This window comes from Dermacentor variabilis, chromosome 3, assembly GCF_050947875.1.
Source record: "Dermacentor variabilis isolate Ectoservices chromosome 3, ASM5094787v1, whole genome shotgun sequence".
In the NCBI taxonomy this organism is placed as follows: Eukaryota; Metazoa; Arthropoda; class Arachnida; order Ixodida; family Ixodidae; genus Dermacentor; species Dermacentor variabilis.
The window spans coordinates 655,446-676,317 of NC_134570.1; the positions used below are offsets into that span (position 1 = coordinate 655,446).

At 48.3% G+C, this 20,872-nt stretch overlaps 2 protein-coding genes across 2 annotated transcripts in view; both read right to left on the reverse strand.

Moving 5' to 3' along the window:
* The window catches only part of LOC142575075 (kinesin-like protein KIF12), a 769,060-nt gene that overhangs the window by 474,797 nt on the left and 273,391 nt on the right, over positions 1-20,872 (reverse strand). Inside the window, exons 4-5 of the mRNA XM_075684038.1 lie at positions 17,504-17,573; positions 2,650-2,784 (exon numbers count right to left, since the gene is read on the reverse strand). Coding sequence (XP_075540153.1) covers positions 2,650-2,784; positions 17,504-17,573 — 205 coding nt within the window. The remainder of the gene's footprint in view (positions 1-2,649; positions 2,785-17,503; positions 17,574-20,872) is intronic.
* On the reverse strand, positions 18,496-20,174 carry LOC142573775 (uncharacterized). Its single transcript, XM_075683038.1, has 2 exons — positions 20,124-20,174; positions 18,496-19,728 (listed from the first exon to the last, which is right to left on the reverse strand). The coding sequence occupies exons 1-2, from the start codon at positions 20,172-20,174 to the stop codon at positions 18,496-18,498; spliced, it is 1,284 nt and encodes a 427-aa protein (XP_075539153.1).

The following is a 20,872-nucleotide window of genomic DNA, read 5'->3' on the forward strand; positions in this document are numbered from 1 at the left end:
GACAACCACAGCTAATTAGGAATCCATCCTTCGTTTCGATGAAGCATGGTGGTAGAGCATCCTTTTTACCCGGGGTGTTACATGCCAACCGTAACAGTAGGCGCAGGGACGCGAGTACGTCACCGTCCGGCTTGGTGCGCAGCGGCCGCGAGAAGGGAATACGGCGTTCGGATTGAAATTTCAGACTTTTTCGCGGCGTGTAGCGAAGTATTATTTAGCAGGCACGACCATTATCGCGCATTGTATGCTCTGCGCTTGTCAGATCAAAATGGCCAGACCTGGTGAGGTGCCCTTTAAGTCTACGTAATACTATGCTGTATAGCAGCCGGCCCGGAATATGTACTTTACAGCTGTCAGCTCCATAGTTTTTCTTAGTGAACCACAAGTGGAGCCGGCCGCAGATAGTGCCGATAGCAGAACAAGAAGGTGAGAGCTTAGCGCTGGAATGACGTATAAATATGGCAGCCATGACTTCACGCCATCCTCCCAGTGCCGACATTGCTAAAAACACAGCCTTGGAGATTGTCTACGTATCTCTGTACCAGCAATGAGCTTTTTTTTGAGTTTTCATAAACCGGCGTTCCAGAATTTTGTCAGTGTTGGCGTGTCCTCGGGACTCGGAAGTTTTTAAAACAAAAATAGTCCAAATATAGCCAGGTAGCCAACTCGGAACTTTCGACGCCAACCTGCATGACTCAATCTGGCAGCCCAGGTGGTGAGTGCGCCGAGAGGAGGAGGAGGAGAAACATTTATTGAAAGAAAGGACAAGCAGGTGTCTTTCTGCTTGTGCGGGAGGCGCCCTTAGTCCAGGGCCCCTGCGGCTCTTGCTGTCTCCCGGGCCCGCCGCACCAGTTGCTGCTGGTTACGAGGGTCCGAACTAGTCAGCACGGCCTCCCACTGCTCGGGTGTGGGGTTGTGTATTTGCGGGGCCGCCTTCACGTTGGGGCACGCTCATGTGGTGTGATATAGGGAGGCGTAATCATTACAAAGGGGACATTTGTATGAATATAGTGTAGGGTGTATTGCGTGTAGTCTGCTTAAATGGGCGTATGTGTTGGTTTGTAGTTGTCGCCATGTTACGGCGTCTTCACGTGAGAGGGTCTTGTGTGGAGGTGGGTATTGTCGTCTGTTCAATCTGTGGTGTTGTAGTATGGCGTTGTATTGTAAAGGTACGGGCTCCATGGATGCGGCCGTATCCCTCTCTTGTGGCGCCCGGGAGGCATGAGCTCGGGCTACAGCGTGCGCACGCTGATTTCCACGGAGGGACTCGTGTCCTGGAGTCCACACTGTTTCAACGTCCGGGAATTGGGAGGCTTGTTTGAGGAGGCAGTGGGCAATTGAAGATATTCTGCCTCTCGCGTAGCTACGGCAAGCTGCCTGGGAGTCAGTAATAATTGTGACGTACTGGTTGGTCGGACTAGAGGTGATGGCCAAGGCGATGGCTGTCTCCTCCGCTACGAGGGCGCTGGCAGTGGGGACCGTCATCGAGACCACCTGTTGTAGGCTATAGTCGACAACGCTGGCCGTCATGGCTGCTTTTTGGGGGCACTGCGCGGCATCTGTGTATAGTGTGGTTGGGAGACTGCCAAATTTTGTCTGTAGAGTTCTTGCGCGAGCTTGGCGACGATCGGCATCATGTTCCGGGTGCATGCTTCTGGGCATAGGGGCTACCTTGATGTGCTCCCGGAAGTTGGGGGCCAGATGAATTGCTTGTTCGTGGCCTTTGCAGTGTGTTGGGTAGCCTAGGCGCGCTAGGACTGTTCTTCCTGTTGGTGTGAGGGCTAGTCGTTCTCGTTGGCTTGTGAGGTGGGCGTCTATAATTTCTCTTATAGTATTATGGACTCCTAGGTCTTCAAGCTTGAGTGTCGCTGTTCCCGGTGGTAGGCCGAGCGCTTGCTTCTAGGCTTTCCCGAAGAAGTACGTCTAATTGATCTAGCTCTTTGGGAGTGAGGGGCAAGTACGGGGCAGCGTAGGCAATGCGGCTGATTATCAGGGCCTGGACGAGCTGTATTATGTCGTCTTCTTTCAGTCCGTATTGTTTGGTGGTGATACAGCTGACCATTCGCATGATTTGGAAGGTGATCTGCATGAGACGTTGGATGGCGTATGCGCCTCCACCGTCCTGTTGTATGTGGAGTCCGAGAATGCGGACGCGGTTTACTGTGGGTATTTCTTTGTCGTCGAGGGTGAGTGTGATGTGGGGTAGTTCATTGAGTTTTCTTCGTGATTTCTGTCGAACGACTAATAGTTCCGACTTCTCGGGGGAGCACGCCGAGACGATAGCCCAAAACCCAACGAAACCGAAGCTCGTACCTAGCAAAACGACGGGAAGGAGATAAAAGACTCATAAAAATCGCGCTGAACACGAGTTTAAACTTGCGAGAACGTCCACAAGCTTCGCTGTTTTGACAGCTTTCACTGCGTAGAAGTGACCTGATTTTGCTTTTCTGGTTTGATATCGTGTACACTGCGGAACGCTGTAGTGTTGCCTTTCTTCTCGCATCCGCGTTTTGACATGCAATGCCTTTTTCTTGGAGAAGTTTGAAGTATCGCGCGCACACACACACAAGAAAAAGTAATGATTCTAATCATTTTGGTCGGTGAGAAGCTCCGTGTTGTCAGATATAGGTGCAGCGAAAGACCACTTACGTGCTCCTTGTATACCTCCAGGTACGAGGCCTGCACGATGTACTCGACACCTCTGCGTTGCGTGATCTCCCCGAAGAGGTAACCGAACGCCAGCTGCATAATACCCGGCACGCTGGCTCCGCCTTCCGATGCCTCCTGCGAGTAACACCGCCTCCAGTGATGCATCGGTGCTGTGTGAGACGTCACAGAAGATATGTGTTGTGCAAAGGTCATAGGCGCATCTACAGGAGGAGGGGGGGCAAGGGAGCACTTATCCCCGCCCCCCCTACTGTCAAAATAGGCGGGAGAATTGTGTCATTTACCCCCCCCCCCCCACCCTTTCGAAAGCGGGCGCTGGCACCTTCTGCTGCACATTGGAACGTCTATCAAAACGACAGCTGAAGCTAAATTTCCTTTCTGAATATAGAGTGACCACATAAGTAATGCTTTACCACGCATATCCCTGCTTTGACAAGCGAGGAATGCCTTCTCGGAGCGGACGACGGGCGGGTTTCGCCATACACGCACGCATTGCGGGGAACGCCTGGCGCTGGGAAGTTCCTGCCCTAACGAACTGTCGGCTTCCGCAATTTGCATCGTGACCAGTTTTATGGCACTGCTATATCCGTGTTCTAAAACATAATCAGCTTGCCACACACAACCTGCAGGTGAGGACGCGGTCCGGATAAAGTATTACAATCATGGAATGGATATTTAGCGCCAGCGTACAAGGACAGAAAGGACACGACACCACAAGCGCATTGTGGTGTCGTCTCCCTTCTGTCCTTGTTAGATGACGCTAAATATTGTCACGCGCTAAGGCAAGAATAAGCAGCAGGATCAGCAGCCAGACACGAAAATGTCAGACACAAGGAGGACGGTTCACCAGCTGGCGCAAGATCCTTGACTTCGTCGTCTTCAATCACCGTTTTTGCTGGGCACGCAGCGCTGGCTCAAAACACCAGGTGGCATTATTCCCCCTCCCAACGGAGCATCGACTCGATGCTCAAACACAAAACGTACATGGAAACTACACAAATTAGGTAAGACAAAAAAAAGTGCGGGGGGGGGGGGGGGACGCGCTAGCACACATACGGAAATGCACACGGAAAAATGTGTTCTGTGGTCGGGAACAAAAAAAAAAATACGCTTCACAGTTCCTTGGAGGAAGACGCGAGGACAGCGAAAAAAAAGGTTGTTTCACTAGTACACTTCACCGTGTAAAATACGGCTTGAGGCGGACCACATGTACAGTCTCTGCGCGTGGTAAACAGCGCTTGGACGATGGCAGGTCTCCATCTGGGATCACTTCATAGTTCACGTCGCTTACACGCCTTAGTACTGTGTATGGTCCGAAGTACTTGCTGAGGAGTTTCTCGCTGAGGCCTCGCCGTCTAATGGGTGTCCAAACCCAAACTTGGTCACCAGGCTCATAGGTCACTTGTCTATGGTGGAGATTGTACCTTATTGCATCGGTACACTGCTGCTGTCTTATGTGCACGCGGGCCAGTTGACGCGCTTCCTCGGCGCGCTGAATGTACTCCTCGACGTCAGGAGCTAATTGGTCGAGCTGGTCGGTATCTTCATATGGCATCATGGCGTCTAGCATAGTTTGGACATCGCGACCATAAACGAGGCGGAATGGCGGGAAGCGTGTAGTTTCCTGCGTGGCAGTGTTGTACGCAAACGTTACGTACGGTAGGATTTCGTCCCACGTCTTGTGCTGCACATCCACGTACATAGCGAGCATGTCTGCCAGTGTTTTGTTTAGTCTTTCTGTCAAGCCGTTAGTCTGAGGGTGGTATGCAGTGGCCTTTCGATGACTCGTGTAGCTCAGCTTGAAGATGTCATCCAGAAGCTTCGCCGTAAATGCCGTCCCTCGGTCAGTGATGATGAATGACGGTGCGCCGTGCCGAAGCACAATGTGATGCATAAAAAACTGGGCAACTTCAGATGCTGTCCCGCGTGGTAGTGCCTTCGTCTCAGCGTAACGCGTCAAGTAGTCAGTTGCGACAATGATCCACTTATTGCCGGAGGAAGACAAGGGAAATGGTCCAAGAAGGTCCATTCCAACTTGATCAAACGGCGTACGCGGAGGGTCGATAGGTTGTAGAAGGCCTGCAGGCTTGCAGGGTGGTGACTTGCGGCGCTGGCATTCACGGCATCCTTTCACGTAGCGTTTGACGCAAGCAGTCAGTCTAGGCCAGTAGTACAGTTGCCGTACCCTGTCCAGAGTCCTTGAGTAGCCCAAGTGACCAGATGTCGGCTCGTCGTGGCAGGCTAATAGGATGTCGTCGCGAAGGGCTTGAGGTACTACTAGCAGATGTGGTTTGTCGCCGGCACCTGTGTTTCTTTTGTATAAGATGCCCCCTCGTAGGCAAAATGACGACAACCGTCGCGAAAGTGGGCGAGGAATGGACGCGATGCTGCCTTCTAAGTGATCGATGACGGGTCTTAACTCAGCGTCCGATCGCTGTTTAGCGAGCAGATCCGGCCCGCTGAGGGCTCCCAGAAAGGCGCTGTCGTCTTCCTCGTCAGGATTCTGAGATTTAATAGGTGCCCGTGATAACGTGTCAGCATCTTCATGTTTCCTGCCTGACTTGTACACGATGGTGATGTTGAATTCCTGGAGTCGCAGACTCCAACGTGCCAATCGCCCAGAAGGGTCTCGGAGGTTGGTCAACCAGCACAAAGCGTGATGGTCGGTCACAACTTTAAATGGCCGCCCGTAGAGATACGGCCTAAACTTTGTGGTAGCCCAAATAACCGCGAGGCACTCCTTCTCTGTGGTGGAATAATTGGACTCTGCGCGTGACAGAGTGCGGCTCGCGTAGGCTATAACTCGTTCAGTGCCGTCTTGTCGCTGCACCAGGATAGCTCCGAGACCGATATTGCTGGCGTCAGTGCGTACTTCTGTGTCGGCATCCTCATCAAAATGACCGAGCACGGGAGGAGAAGACAAGCAACGTTGTAGCTCCGCAAAGGCGGTCTGTTGTGCATCAGTCCAGAGGAATGGCGTGTCGTCACGCGTAAGGCGAAATAGTGGATCTGCAATCTTCGAAAAATTTTCAATGAAGCGTCGATAATATGCACACAAGCCCAAAAATCGTCTCACACTTTTCTTATCGGTTGGAGCGGGAAAAGCTGCTACAGCAGCAGTCTTCTCAGGATCAGGCCGAACACCTGCCGCGCTTACGACGTGACCAAGGAACTTCAGTTCCTCGTAACCGAAATGGCATTTCTCTGGCTTGAGTGTAAGGTCAGCCGATCGAATGGCTTCGAGTACATGCCGAAGGCGTCGAAGGTGCTCGTCAAAAGATTCCGAAAAGACAACGACATCATCGAGATAGACGAGGCAGCTTTTCCATTTGAGGTCAGCGAGAACGGTATCCATCATTCGCTGAAATGTGGCTGGAGCGGAACAGAGACCGAAAGGGAGTACTCTAAATTCGTAAAGGCCGTCCGGAGTTACGAAAGCAGTTTTCTCGCGGTCACGCTCATCTACTTCAATTTGCCAGTAGCCGCTTTTCAGATCGATAGAGGAGAAATACTTCGCGTGCCTCAGCCTGTCCAGAGAATCGTCGACACGAGGCAACGGGTACACGTCTTTCTTTGTGACGTTGTTTAGCTTCCGGTAGTCTACACAAAATCGAAGCGTGCCATCTTTCTTTTTAACAAGGACGACTGGCGATGACCAGGGACTGCATGAAGGCTGGATTACGCCGTCTTGAAGCATTTCCTTCACCTGCGTTTGAATAGCATGTCGTTCGGTCGGGGAAACACGATAAGGCTGTTGCCGTATGGGGGGCACGTCGTCATAGGTGATGATACGGTGTTTCGTAATCGATGTTTGACGTACCTTTGACGACCGTGCAAAGCAAGAGTGGAACTCAAGCAACAGCTCGCGCAGGGGTTGTCTGTTCTCTTCAGGAAGCGTTGGACTAATGTCGACGTTGCGTAGAGGTGCTTCAGCAGTGCCGATTGCCTCGGAAACAAAACACTCAGTGACATCGGCGATCGGGTCGGCGTAGGCGATGACAGTACCGGGGAAAAGGTGCCGGTGTTCGTAGCTGAAGTTGGTGACAAGAACCTCACAGTGGCCATCGTGGAGATCGACAAGGCTTCTTGCTACGCAAACACCATGAGAAAGCAGGAGAGACCGATTGCTTTCTACGACTGCTTCACCGTGTATGAGCTTGTCACATGCCACTTGAACCACGACACTTGCACGCGGTGGTAACGTGACAGCGTCATCGATGACACGAAGAGATGCTCGAGGGTGGATGGTGTTGGTCGTCGCTGTGGCGCTTTTTGTCGAGAAAGTGACGAGGCGTTGTCGAATGTTGATTATAGCGCCGTGCTCCCTGAGAAAGTCCATGCCGATGATTAGGTCTCGAGAACACTGAGGGAGAATGCTCAAACTGGCAACAAACGTAGAGCCGCGAATCTGTATTCGTGCCGTGCACATGCCGAGTGGTGTGACGATGTGCCCGCCAGCTGTACGAACTGGCGTTTGATTCCAAGGCGTGGTCACTTTCTTCAGAAGGGTGGCCAGTTTTTCGCTGATTATAGAATAATCCGCTCCAGTGTCCACTAAAGCAGTCAATTCACGACCGTCAAGCAGTACAGGAATGTCCAAGGAAATTCTTTTTCTGGAATCAGCAGGTACTGTCGTCGTCGATGTATCGTCGGTCCGCGTACGCGTCAGAGGGGGTCCTTGAGCACGTCCAGACTGAGCGGCCTCGCCCCCAAAGGTCGCTGTGGTTAGTTTTCCCGCCGTGGGCTGGGCGACCGACCCTGCACCACGCTTGCATACGTACGGCGAGTCGGAGAAAACCGCCGCGGTGAAGGGGAGCGTGACTGGTGTCGAGCTGATGGAGATCCGCGCTGCTGGGCAACGTATTCTTCAATTTCAGGAGGACGCTGGCCGAACCTAGGTCGCGGCGAGTTCGCTGAGAATCCGCGTAGTCCGAGCTCTCGATAGGAGCACTGTCGGTAGACATGCCCAGCTTCGCCACAGTGAAAGCAAAGGGGACGGCGATCAGGTGCCCGCCACACGTCTGATTTCCTCGGGGCCTGTCGGTGGTCCTGGTAATACGAGGCAGCTTGGACGGGCTCTAGCATGGCCGGGCGCGCGGCGCGAAGCGGGGAGGGAGGGGGAGCAGGTTGCCTCAAAGCTTGCGAATATGACATATGTGGGTTGTCATGTCTTAGCGGTCGAGCTTCTGTATTGAAGGGTGGTTCTTTTAGCGCATGCTGAACTTCGTCACGGAGAACGCTGGACAAGGAGCTGAGCGTCGGCTGTGAAGGTACCGACAGTTTCTGGAGTTCTTCGCGGATCACGGAACGAATGAGCTCTCGAAAGAAATCGACGTGACCCCCGAGAGCTCCGAAGAAGTCCGTAGGTGAGGCAGTGTTCACTTGACGTTCGTATGATGGTGTCCGCTGGCGAAGAGTCTGCTCCATGGTGATGGCCTCGGAAAGAAATTCTGACACAGTCTTGGGAGGACTGCGCACGAGACCGCCGAACAGCTGCTCTTTCACTCCGCGCATCAGGTACCGCACCTTCTTTTCTTCCGACATGCTGGGGTCGGCTCGTCGAAAGAGACGCGTCATGTCCTCGACGTACATTGCGACACTCTCGTTCGGCATTTGGATACGGGACTGGAGATCACGCTCAGCTCGCTCTCGGCGATCAGGGCTCGCATATGTCTCAAGAATCCGCCTTTTGAATTCTGCCCATGAAGTTAAGGCATCTGCACGGTTCTCGTACCATACACGTGCGCCATCGTTAAGGCTGAAATAGACATTTTTCAGCTTGTCTGCGTCATCCCACTTGTTGAACGCGGCAACACGTTCATAGTGCAACAGCCAATCTTCAACGTCCTCATGTATAGCGCCGTGGAAGGGATTCGGCGTTCGCGGATTGAGTAGCATACAATGAATCGGCGTTGTGCCTTCCATACCGGTTGGGGTGGTCGGAGCTGCCATTTTCTCTGGGAGGAGTCCAAACTCAGGGGCTTGTCCACGGATCCTTCTGCTGGCGCGGTGTACAGGCGTAACCACCGGTACGGGGCTGGAGCTCCTGCTGCCCGGAGGGGTTTGGTGCATAGATTAGATTACCCAGCACCTCCACCAGTTTGTCACGCGCTAAGGCAAGAATAAGCAGCAGGATCAGCAGCCAGACACGAAAATGTCAGACACAAGGAGGACGGTTCACCAGCTGGCGCAAGATCCTTGACTTCGTCGTCTTCAATCACCGTTTTTGCTGGGCACGCAGCGCTGGCTCAAAACACCAGGTGGCAATATTCTCTCCAAGTCAGTCTACCAATCCACCGAAAAATTGGCAATGCTGAAATTTATTTAAACAGCCGTGCCCGACGACTCGTGTGCCTTACGGCATGGAATTATTCGATTATCAAATGCTGGAACTATTTCATCTCCGTCCTGAGATGGCCTACATAGCGCTGCAATCTCCGTATATTATACTGAAACTATTGACAGCGCGAAACGGCGCGAAATACCCAAGAAAGATACATGGACGAGATGTTGTCCGTGTATCTCTCGTGTGTAGCCCGGCCGTTTCGCGCTGTCAAGTTTCAGTACGGAATATCAACGTGCTGTCCATTTTCAGTACCCTGTCACTATCAAAACTATGGACAGCAGGCTGGCGCATCTGATCGAGACCAAAGAGGCCATATTACACAGATGGAAAACGCAGAGACTTAACAGAAGGCTAAGGAAAAAAAATAGCGCAATTAAACAGAGAAATTGATGATCACTCGAAGACCCTCGTTAAGCAACAATGGGATGAGATCTGTAATTCGGCTGATAGTAGACTCAAACATGGAGGTAGCTGGAACCTCCTCAATCACTTGCTCAACGAGAATGAAACAAGGACAAGCAAGAGAACAGCTATAGCTAAGTTGGTTCATCAGGAAAGCCAAAATAAAACACAGAAGGATATCATGGATAGTCTCGCAGCCAAATATCTTCCACTTAAACAACCAAACGAAGGAGACGAGAGCCCCGAATATACGGGAGGCATATATGAAGAACTTGACCGGGACTTCACTGAGAGTGAAGTGAGGGTGGCTCTTCACAGTCTGAATAGTAGATCGGCGGCTGGACCTGACTGAATAACTAACAAGATATTAAGAAATCTGGATGATGAATCAATTTCTTATCTAACTGAATATTTCAATGAATGTTGGAGAAAAGGGGTATACTCATAGGAATGAAGGGTGGCCGATACTATCCTCATACCAAAGCCAGGCAAACAACTCACTCTGGACAGCCCTCCGTCCTATTTCCTTAACGTCATGTCTAGGCAAAGCTATGGAACATGTCATCCTAAATCGACTCAATAAATACGTTGAGCAGAACGGCATCCTCCCATACAACTTGATCGGCTTTCGTTCCAGGCTGTCAACTCAGGATGCTATGCTGCTGATCAAAGGTCAGCCCAGCGCCTACGAAAGCTCTTTTGGGATTGGATGTGGAAAAAGCTTTTGATCGTATAAAGCTTAAGGCAATACTTGGCGTCGTCTCGCAGATGGGGTTAAGTAAGAAACTTTTTAACATGATCAAGGACTTTCTTAGAAATTGATGAAGTTGAGAGTATGACGGAAGCCCGTCTGGTCGGGATGATGCATAGTTAAAAGGAAGAGATCTGGACACCGACCAAAAATGGTTTAAAATAGTTATTTACGTTTCGGCTCTCCCACGGGAGCCTTGTTCACAATGAAAGAAGCGGCAGAGCTGGCGCCCCTTTTTCATATGCGTCTCAAAACATGATTAAGGCACCTGGCATACATGGGCGGCAGATTGCTTTCGTTGCGATTAAGAGTGTGCGCCGTGGTTTGGATGATTAGGGACTCAAGATAAAGACCCGAAGAATGATTTCGTTCCTTGGCAATCACACGAGATTTCTCCCAGTTAATCTTATGTGATGTGGCTGCGCAGTGTTCGGCCAAGGCATTCGATGCAACGTGTCGTTTCTGGACGTCATTTATGTGTTGCTTAAGTCTTGTTTTGAAGTTGCCGGTTTCACCGACGTAGACATACCGACAGTCCGCACACGGAATGACATACACCACGCCTGGGAACTTGTCCTTTTCCAAAGGGTCTTTCACATGCACGAGCTCGTGTCTAAGTTTCCGGGAGGGCATGTGCGCAGCCTGCACGTCATGTGACCGCAGGACGCGTGCAAGAGTCTCGCTTATGCCGGGGACTTACGGAATCGAAGCCCGTCTTTTGGGGGGTCCAGGCTGGGTGGGTACTGTGCGAGCCAGCTGGCGCCCTACTGAGTCAATGACGTACTCAGGGTATCCACAAGCCATTAATTCCCTCCGCACAAGTGCATTGTCCGCCATTTGGTCTTCCGCTGTTGTGCACACGTTTTTTGTCCGACGAAGAAGAGAGCCGACAACGGACCTCTTTTGCGAAGCAGGGTGCACCGATTTGTAGTTTAGGTAGCGGCCCGTGTGAGTGTGCTTCCTAAACACCTTGAATAACAGGTTTCGCCCTTCTCGCTGCACAAGGGTGTCCAGGAACGGCAGTTGCCCTTCAGATTCCACTTCAACGGTGAACTTGATTGCTGCTTGTATATTGTTTAGGTGAGCCGTGAAAGGGTCAAGGTTTTTCCTTTGCAAAAAACTGAAACAGTCGTCGACATATCTGAGGAAGACTTTAGGTGTCGGTGTAAACGAGGACAACGCTTGAGCTTCGATAGCCTCCATTGTTAGGTTAGCTACTGTGACGGAAATCGACGCACCCATTGCTGCTCCGTGTACTTGCCGATAAAATTTCTTCTGGAACGTGAAATACGTATTTGATAGGCAAAATTTTAGTAGCCTACCTAGGTCATGCACATCGATGGGAGATCTGCCAGGCAACGTCTGTCATCTGTCAGGCAACTCATGGTGGGTAAGCTTAAATCAGAGGGTCAGAATTTGGGAAATAGGGACACTCCACAATAGGCTGTGCTCTCACCCATGCTATTCAATTTAGCAATGTCCAAGGTTGCAAGAAATCTGGAGAAAATTGAGGGTATACATTATGTGGTATATGCCGACGACATAACCATATGGAGTGCCAAGGGTAATGTAGGACAGACAGAGACCAGCTTACAGGAAAGTTTATATGTTGTAGAGAACACACTGAAAGACATGGGGTTGGAATGCTCGGCCGCCAAATCAGAACTCATGGTCATTAAACATCGCAGAAAAGGTATTAAACCAAGAGGTTACATTCTAGAAGATGAGCCAAGAGTGTGCTTATACATTCATGAAGGATCCACAATCAGGCTAGTTGAAAAAATCAAGGTCCTTGAGTATCACATAGACGGAAACAATGCTAACTATAGAACAATACAACATACCTTGAATAAAACAGATGAGGTCATTAAGTTACTAAGGAGAATTACCAATAGACACAGAGGCTTAGGAGAAGACAGCGCTTTGAGGCTAATACACGCCTTTGCTCTCTGTCACTTCACTTATGTGGCTGTATTATTCAAATGGAAGCAGGTAGAACTTAACAAACTTCATGTGATGCTCAGGAAGCTCGTTAAAGTAGCCCACCCAGAAACGCTGCAACCGACAAACTCATGAGTCTAGGGGTGCACAACACAATGGAAGAAATCGCGGAGGCCCAACAGCTAGCACAACACGAAAGATTGACAAAATCATGAGCTGGCAGGAACATATTACAGCAATAGGTGCAGGACTGAATACATCAAGGAGCCCAATAGAGGCTGAATTAGAATTAAGGACTGACGTTAGGAACAAGATCAGAACCAAGCCTCTCCCCTGAAACATGCATCTAGAATATAATGTCGAAAGGAGAAAGGCAAAAGCTAAAGCACTCTTGCAGGAAATAGAGCAGCAGAACCAACTGGCACCTATAGTTGATGCTGCCTGGGTGAAAGGTAAAGAAGCATATACGGCCACTGTCTCAAATTATCAAGGGAAAGTGCAAGATGCTATCACTACTTTTACCAAAGACCCCATGGTGGCGGAACAAGTGGCAATCGCTCTAGCCATCAGGAGTAATATGTGGGCCTGCATTTACAGTGATTCGAAATCCGCTATAAAGTTTCTAGGGAAAGAGGTTAATTAAGTATATATAGATAAATGGATATCACAAGTTGTGTGAAGTACCCTACGAATGCTAATATCATAGAGAACTTGGGGTTCTTCATTGGTGAAATTACTTAGTATGCATAATGCTGAATTTTGGTCATGTGTCATCTGTCGGCCGCACTGACAATTCGCTGCAGCGCGAGATGCGGATGTCGCGCCAAGCCGATCGTGCCTATGCATTTGTGGCGAAATGAAAATGCATTGACAATCTGATTGTGCTGGCTTGTACGAAGAAAATACTTCAGGGTGTTTGCTCTGTTCACTGTTGATGCATATGCCAGAGGTTCAGCGTATCTTTCTTTTGGGGCGGGGGGGGGGCGGGGGGGGGGCAGGGAGCAGAATTATTGTGGATAGACAAATCCAGTATTTTCGTCTCAAAATGGTGCTGTAATTCTTAAGCAGTACAACAATGCAGATCCAATGCTATGCAGAACTCGGTTTGTGTGAAGATGTCATGAACCACCAAGGCAAAACTACATATTGGGAGAAGCGTCGTGCAGATGCCAATGAAAAGTGGGCCTTTAACCCGCATGATAAAAATAAAAAGTAGACCTTTTGTGCAGCTTTAGAGCAATGGTTACACAAAACGTGATGTGCTCAAACTTGTAAAATCTTGCCGCAATGCCAAAGTAGGATGAGCGACATGCAGCATATTTTGGTATTGAACATGTCTTGTAACTGCTATTTTTATTGCAAGCCTCGCTGTCACGCCTTTACTGAAACGTGGCACTGTCTGTCCATTGATGTCATGATGGTGATGGTAACGGCAGCAGTAGGACTGGTCAGTGCTTGCCCCTTTGATTCCTGTGAGTTTAGTGGTAAAGAATACGACACATGCATACACCTGTGCTACAAAATTTAACGCTTGTGGTGATTTTTTGGAGAGCTAATTTGTGTAGGGACATTTCAAAGATGTGCGCCATTGTTGCCTAATAACTAGAGCATTGGTGAGGTTAAAGACTGGGTGTATTGGTACAGAAGCTTGAAGTTGAACCGCAAAACAATTCGACGGGACACAAAGAGAAATACACACAGCAGAACGCTCTGCAGTGTGTGTTACTCTTCTTTGTGCGCTGTCGAATTGTTGCGCGATCCAACTTCAAATAGAGCATCGGGCTTCTTTGGTGCAATGTAAGCTATTCGACAACATGCCAGTGCCTTGCCACACAATTATGGAAGTCTGAAGGTTTGCAAACAAAGTTTTGCTTTCAAATCCATCTGCTCATGTAATACAAGCACTGATTGAAAGAACCTTCATACAAAAATAATGGTGAAATCAATGGCCTTTGAAAAGTGTAATTTGTATATTGATACATGTCTGCAAACGACAAGCACATACTGCATCAAACAAATTGTCTAAATTGGCGGATGTAAATGGGTTTAAGATAAACACCAAGAAAAGTGCGTGTATACTACTTTCAAACAAAAGAGGCGTGACACCAGAGCCAGATGTCACAATCAATCGAGAGGAACTATTTGTGAGCATTGAACTGAAATTCCTGGGAATAATTCTAGACCGAAAGCTTACCTTCATCCTCTAACTTGTACCGTAAGGCAAAATGTGTGAAGACGATGAACATTTCATAAATTGTCTGCGCAACATGGCGTAGCGATAGAAAATGCCTCCTGAACTTGTACGGGAGCCTTGTCCGCTCTCACTTTGACTATGGTGCTACAATCTATCATTCTGCAAATCCAAGCGCGCTAAAAATCCTAGACCCTGTGCCCCATTTAGGTATCCGCCTAGCGACCGGTGCTTTCAGAACAAGCCCTGTAGAAAGCCTCTATGTAGAATGAAATGAGTGGTCACTCCGTCTACAGAGGCCATATTCCAAATTCACAGATTATTTGAAAGTTAACTCGAATCATGGACACATCGTTTACACAACTGTAAACGATGTGTCCTGTGCCATACTTTTTAATAGTGGTTCCACAGCGAGGGAGCCCTTCTCACTGCGTGTTAGGAATATCAGTGAAGAAATGTGTTTCTCACTTTTAGAACACCATCTAATGCTTCCGGCGAAGCGGCCACCGTCATGGCAGTGGCAGCTCGTGGAATGTGACACGTCGTTTGTTGTATTCAGTAAGCGTGCTTCTGAGGTTCACATCTGAATGTACTTCCTTGAATTTCGGTGGAAATACTGCTCTCCGGAGTTTCACACAGATGCATCAAAGTCGCAAGGCGGCGTGTTTTATACCCCTGTCACACCGGCGCTCACGAACTCCGCGTAACTCCATCTTTACGTCAAGGGAGTTGCGCTCCGTGCCACACGGCCTTCCTTGCGCCAAGGAAGTTCAATGGAGATTTTGGCGAAGGAAGTTCGGCAATGACTATTACTGCTGGATGGAGTACTCTCGTTTCCAGATAGCTACAGCTGCGAAGAAAATCGCGCTTATAAAATCATCGCAACTGGCTCTCTTACAAATTTTAGCATTGTGATTTCTTTGGCCTTCGTTTACACGCACGTAATTGGAGTTTTTAATTGATATTTAAGGACATAGCGCCTTTACCCTCTACACCAATGCTTCGCCATGCCGCATGGGGAAATGTCGTTCCGCCATTTCGTTTGTTTATCCGTTCGTCCCCCATCTGGAAGCAGGTGAGCTCACCGCGAACACACGCACGATTACAAAGCACAGAATCACAACTCGAAGCGCACCGGTCGAACAACGCGGACCACGCACGAAAGCAAGAGCGCAGTGTGGCCAGCATCACTTTCAACTTCACTATACTTGAAAAAGAAGTCTTACGGTAGCATATAGCAAACTCTGTTGCTGTGATTTTATTAGATTACATACTGCGTTAAAAAAAAACTACCTTTAACGGCGACCGTACACGTGAGCAGTTGCACGCGAAAGTGAGCGCAGCAGCGCCGTTTCTGTCCTATGCGGCTTCCGTCGAAAGCACGCACTGCGCCGCGTAGCACGGCCGCAACTCCATTGCCGTAAATCTCTGCTAGGGAGTTTCATGTCAACGGAGTTCGCCGGTGCCCGTGTGACAGGGGTACTATGCAGCAGTCGGTCCGTCCTTTTCGTTGTCTGCAATTCTGCGTGCGCAAACAAGTGTCTTTACGGCTGTAGCCTACAGCCTATTATAGGCTGTGAAACACATCAACCAATTAAATCTAGAAAAGGCAATTATATTTACCGTCTCTCTAAGCATTGTCAAGGCTTCAGTATCGCTATAAAATCATGAAAATCGTGTAATTATTGCTTTTAATGCACTCTTGTGCGCTGTTTATGCATGCAATCAACGTGTCATAAAGTGTTGGGTGCCCGGGCACAGAGGCATACAGGGTAATGTGCTCGCCGACGAAATCGGCACATCCACAGCAACAAAAGACATAGGCGCTTCCATAGCAGTCCCCGCCATAGATTGAAACGTTTCATTCAGAAAAAATTCAGAGCCTATTGGCAACGCATGTGCAACGCCCAAACCTCTAATAAACATCATCTAATTAAGTTACAGTTAAGCACTTCCCCATGAATAATATCAGGAGAAATCGATGTTCCGTTCTGTCGACTACGAATGGGGCGTACATACAGCACACATAAACTCTTGCTGACTGGTGATCAACCTCCTACACGTAGCAGATGTGATGAAAGACTGACCGTCATCCACTTTCTTGCGGAGTGTGTGTACTGTACATTATCAGTCCAAAGGTTACGTAGTACGGCCTCTTACCAGAGGCTGCTGTTGCATTCGTTACATCTAGTATAGCGCACGCGTCCCCAAGCCCTTGCATTCAAGGGCCCTGTTGAGGCACCAAGGCTACGCCCACCTACACGTTTGATTACATGGTCCCTGCGTAACAAAACATTTATGGTCATAGCTCACATCGCTGGTCATTGTCATTGTTTTTTTACTTATATATCTTGCGCAAGTTACAGCGAATGACTTCAGGCCTATTTGCAGTCATGCTACACCCACCATTCGCAGTACATTTCCCCATTTCATAAACCATTGATTGGAAACCTATTACCGTGTGTGTGGCGCTCCTTGGACATATCTGGCCCCTTGCGCCATAAAACCCCATACATCCTCATTCACAACAGCGTCCTCTTGCGGCGCCCTTACACTTTCCGTTACCTGGCCCTGGGATTGAACAGTTCAAGACCCAATTTGAATAGGCAAAAGGTCTAGGCCTCGTGTCTGCAGCGAAATCCTTGTCACCTGCTGTGACTGGGTCCAGAGACCATGGCTCACGGCAAAAAGAGCGCGTTACGAGGCCGAGATGCAGACAGACTATCCCAGACTAGGTGCAGTTTGTCATGGACAATAAGTTCCGCAACAAATTTCTGCTGTCACTGCACGAAGCAGGTCAGTACACGCGTGTTCTTTACACACATTATATCATGCGGTAAACCGCGCAATTTAAGCAAAAATTCGGTTTCGTATTTTTAGGCTTCTCGCAATCTTGTAAAATAATTAATGGCATAATAGACAGAGCTTTGAACAGTCAGAGAGTCCCAACTTCTTCATTTAAATTCAGGCAACCCAATCAAAACTGTTTCAGCAGATCCCGAGCAAACTCATTCCACCGTTTCCGTGTATTTGGACATGGGCTCAATTTGAGGTAAGGCTGCATGTTCGTGAAGACTTTTCGATGTTGCGCAAAACGATTTGTGGACACAAGCAGCACATTTCATCGTGCCTTGATCTCTGCAGATGAGACTGCAACGAAGCCGCACTGACACCTGCGCAAATTCTGTGAATGATGGTAACGTACCGGCGGTCCAGTTAGCGTGTAGGTCTTGCCGGCACCTGTCTGACCGTACGCCATGATCGTGCTGGCAAACCTGCGGTGGAAATCGGTACATTGAGAACTGCTATAATGGAGCCATCAAGACAGTGCTCAATTAATTTGATGCGTGCTTGTATCCCTTCCACAGGTGCACATGCTCGTTCTAAGTCGTCATCATCATCATAATCGCGAACGGCATTTTACATGTCTTGTTTAAAACCGGCCGGTCGAACAACCACAGTGCGCGCGCACACACACACTCGGCGGCACGGGCGCGCTCTTCTTCCAGCGCCGCCGGGTCGGCGGCCCGACGGCCACGGTTGCAGTCCCACCGCTACACGAGGCGTCGTTGCTCGAACGCTCGCTGCTACTTGGGAGTAAAAGCAAAAGGATAGACATTTGGGCGAGTTGGTACGTTAACATGATTTTGGGTTCTAGCGCGAAGTGAACACGGACACAGAAAGGAAGCAGACAGGACAAGCGCTAACTCACAACTAAATTTTTATTGAAACGAAGAACATATATAAGGGCGATTGCAAAAAACCGTAGCATGAGAACATGACAAAGTAAAAAGCATCAGTTAAACATATCAGGGAGTATGGAAGTCAAAGAACAAAAGTTATTTCAGATTAGTACACGTATTGCGAAGGTACTCAAATTCGCAATCTAACAGAGACAACGAAGCATGACTGACGCAAGTGTCTCCTAATCTTTTTATGTGGAAAGCCTCGATAATTTCCCGCGTGGTTTGGCATCTATGTCTAGAAAGAATTTTCGTGTCTTCAAAGAAAGGATTGCAACCACAATCGAAACAATGTGCCGCTAAATGTGATGCGTTAGGGTTGTTTAGTGAATGTTTGTGTTCTTTTAGTCTAATGTTAATGCACCTACCGCTCTGTCCAATGTAAGCTTTCCCACACGCGAGTGGAATGTGATAAACTATACCCGTGTTGCAAGGGACTAAGGGGGACACATGTTTAACCCCGCAAATCATCTTTTCTTTTTTTGCCTTCCTGTTCAAGTCTCCTATTTATCAAAGGGCACATGCTAGCCAACTTGCGTGGGGCCGAGAAAACGGTATTGACGTCATACCTATTGGCCACATTCTTTAATCCATGGGATAATCTATGTATGTAGGGTACTACAGCAAACTTCGTTTCTTTTTTCTGTTTTTCTTGTTTCTTACCAGGGCTTTTTACCCATTTTACAAGTTTTTCGCAGGTTAATGATAACAAATGCACAGGATAGCTAGCCTTTCCAAGCCTTTCTATCTGTTGTGAAAAACTTTGTTGCATATTGTGTGGACATGACTTAGTAATGGCAGACCTGAGAGTTGAATAAGCTATCCCCTGTTTAACAAGTTTAGAATGGCAAGAAGAAAATTTTAGCAGTGGCTTCTTGGCCCTAGGCGAATAATGCCAACAGACATGCTCATCCTGGAATGTTAAGCAAAGATCTAGAAACTGTAACATGTTGCCCTGGATAATCTCTAGCGTGAAACCTAGGCCCCCACCACATTCCCTAAAAACTTTTAAAATATCTGTAGCTTTCTTAGTGTAGTTATCGCGAGAACAAAACACCAGATAGTCGTCTACGTATCTAAACGTATGCACCGCCAATTCCTTAAGATTATTTTGCAGTTTTCTATTAACGCGACTTAGATAAATGTCGCTCAAAACTGGCGCAACTTTAGAACCAATACAAACTCCCGATTTTTGTACAAACATAGAACTACCCCATTTTACAACAGTATTCCCTATGTAAAACAACAAAAGTTCTAAAAACGATTCCACGGGCATCCCACAGTCCTGAGTAAACCGGAATTCATCATTGTTGAGAGTCAGTGCTTCTTTAACACTACACATTAGTTCCGATTGCGGAAGCGAATAAAAAAGGTCTTTAACATCAACACTGATCGCCGAGCATTTACCTGGATTATTTTCTGTTAGGAAGGCCACAATTTCTTCCGAATGTCTTATCAGGAAGGGGTCATTAAGACGAACTGAAGACAAAACATTATGCAAAAAAGTTGAGACTGCGTACTGCCACGTTCCTTTTTCAGAAATAATGGCTCGAAAAGGAACTTCCGGCTTATGTGTCTTAGCACTAAAAAATATTTCGAGGTGCAGACCCTTGGAATGTTTAACTCCTGACGCGAGGCGCTCCAGACCAAATTTCTCAAGCAAATCAATTGCAGTTTTTTTCACTTTCTTTAAATTGGTAATTTTCGGAACAAAATTTTTGTCAATAGCAGTTTTAGCCTTTTGTGCGTACAATTCTTCAGGAACAACAACAAAGAAACCTTCTTTGTCCGCAGTAACCAACCTAAGCTCATGCTTGGCGAAAAAACGCGACACACCAGTTAGGTTGTCTGACTTACAGGCCTGAGGTACAGTCCTCGCAATCACATCAACGCACTCAGTCACACACCTTGGTCGAAAGTCTTCAGTGACCCAACGTGAAATGGATCTAGACAAGCTGACCTTTTCCGGAGGTGACAGTTCAGGTTCACAGGCAAACTTTGGTCCCTTGCGCAGAGTGCTTTCGGCGGTCAACAACTCCCAGCTAACATCGAAAGCACTCTGCGCAAGGGACCAAAGTTTGCCTGTGAACCTGAACTGTCACCTCCGGAAAAGGTCAGCTTGTCTAGATCCATTTCACGTTGGGTCACTGAAGACTTTCGACCAAGGTGTGTGACTGAGTGCGTTGATGTGATTGCGAGGACTGTACCTCAGGCCTGTAAGTCAGACAACCTAACTGGTGTGTCGCGTTTTTTCGCCAAGCATGAGCTTAGGTTGGTTACTGCGGACAAAGAAGGTTTCTTTGTTGTTGTTCCTGAAGAATTGTACGCACAAAAGGCTAAAACCGCTATTGACAAAAATTTTGTTCCGAGAATTACCAATTTAAAGAAAGTGAAAAAAACTGCAATTGATTTGCTTGAGAAATTTGGTCTGGAGCGCCTCGCGTCAGGAGTTAAACATTCCAAGGGTCTGCACCTCGAAATATTTTTTAGTGCTAAGACACATAAGCCGGAAGTTCCTTTTCGAGCCATTATTTCTGAAAAAGGAACGTGGCAGTACGCAGTCTCAACTTTTTTGCATAATGTTTTGTCTTCAGTTCGTCTTAATGACCCCTTCCTGATAAGACATTCGGAAGAAATTGTGGCCTTCCTAACAGAAAATAATCCAGGTAAATGCTCGGCGATCAGTGTTGATGTTAAAGACCTTTTTTATTCGCTTCCGCAATCGGAACTAATGTGTAGTGTTAAAGAAGCACTGACTCTCAACAATGATGAATTCCGGTTTACTCAGGACTGTGGGATGCCCGTGGAATCGTTTTTAGAACTTTTGTTGT

Coding starts and splice junctions, on each gene's coding strand:
- LOC142573775 (XM_075683038.1), bottom strand. CDS start 20,174: ATGGATCTAGACAAGCTGACCTTTTCCGGAGGTGACAGTTCAGGTTCA. Junction 19,729..20,123: donor GTGACAGTTCAGGTTCACAG/GCAAACTTTGGT, acceptor ACCAATTTAAAG/AAAGTGAAAAAAACTGCAAT.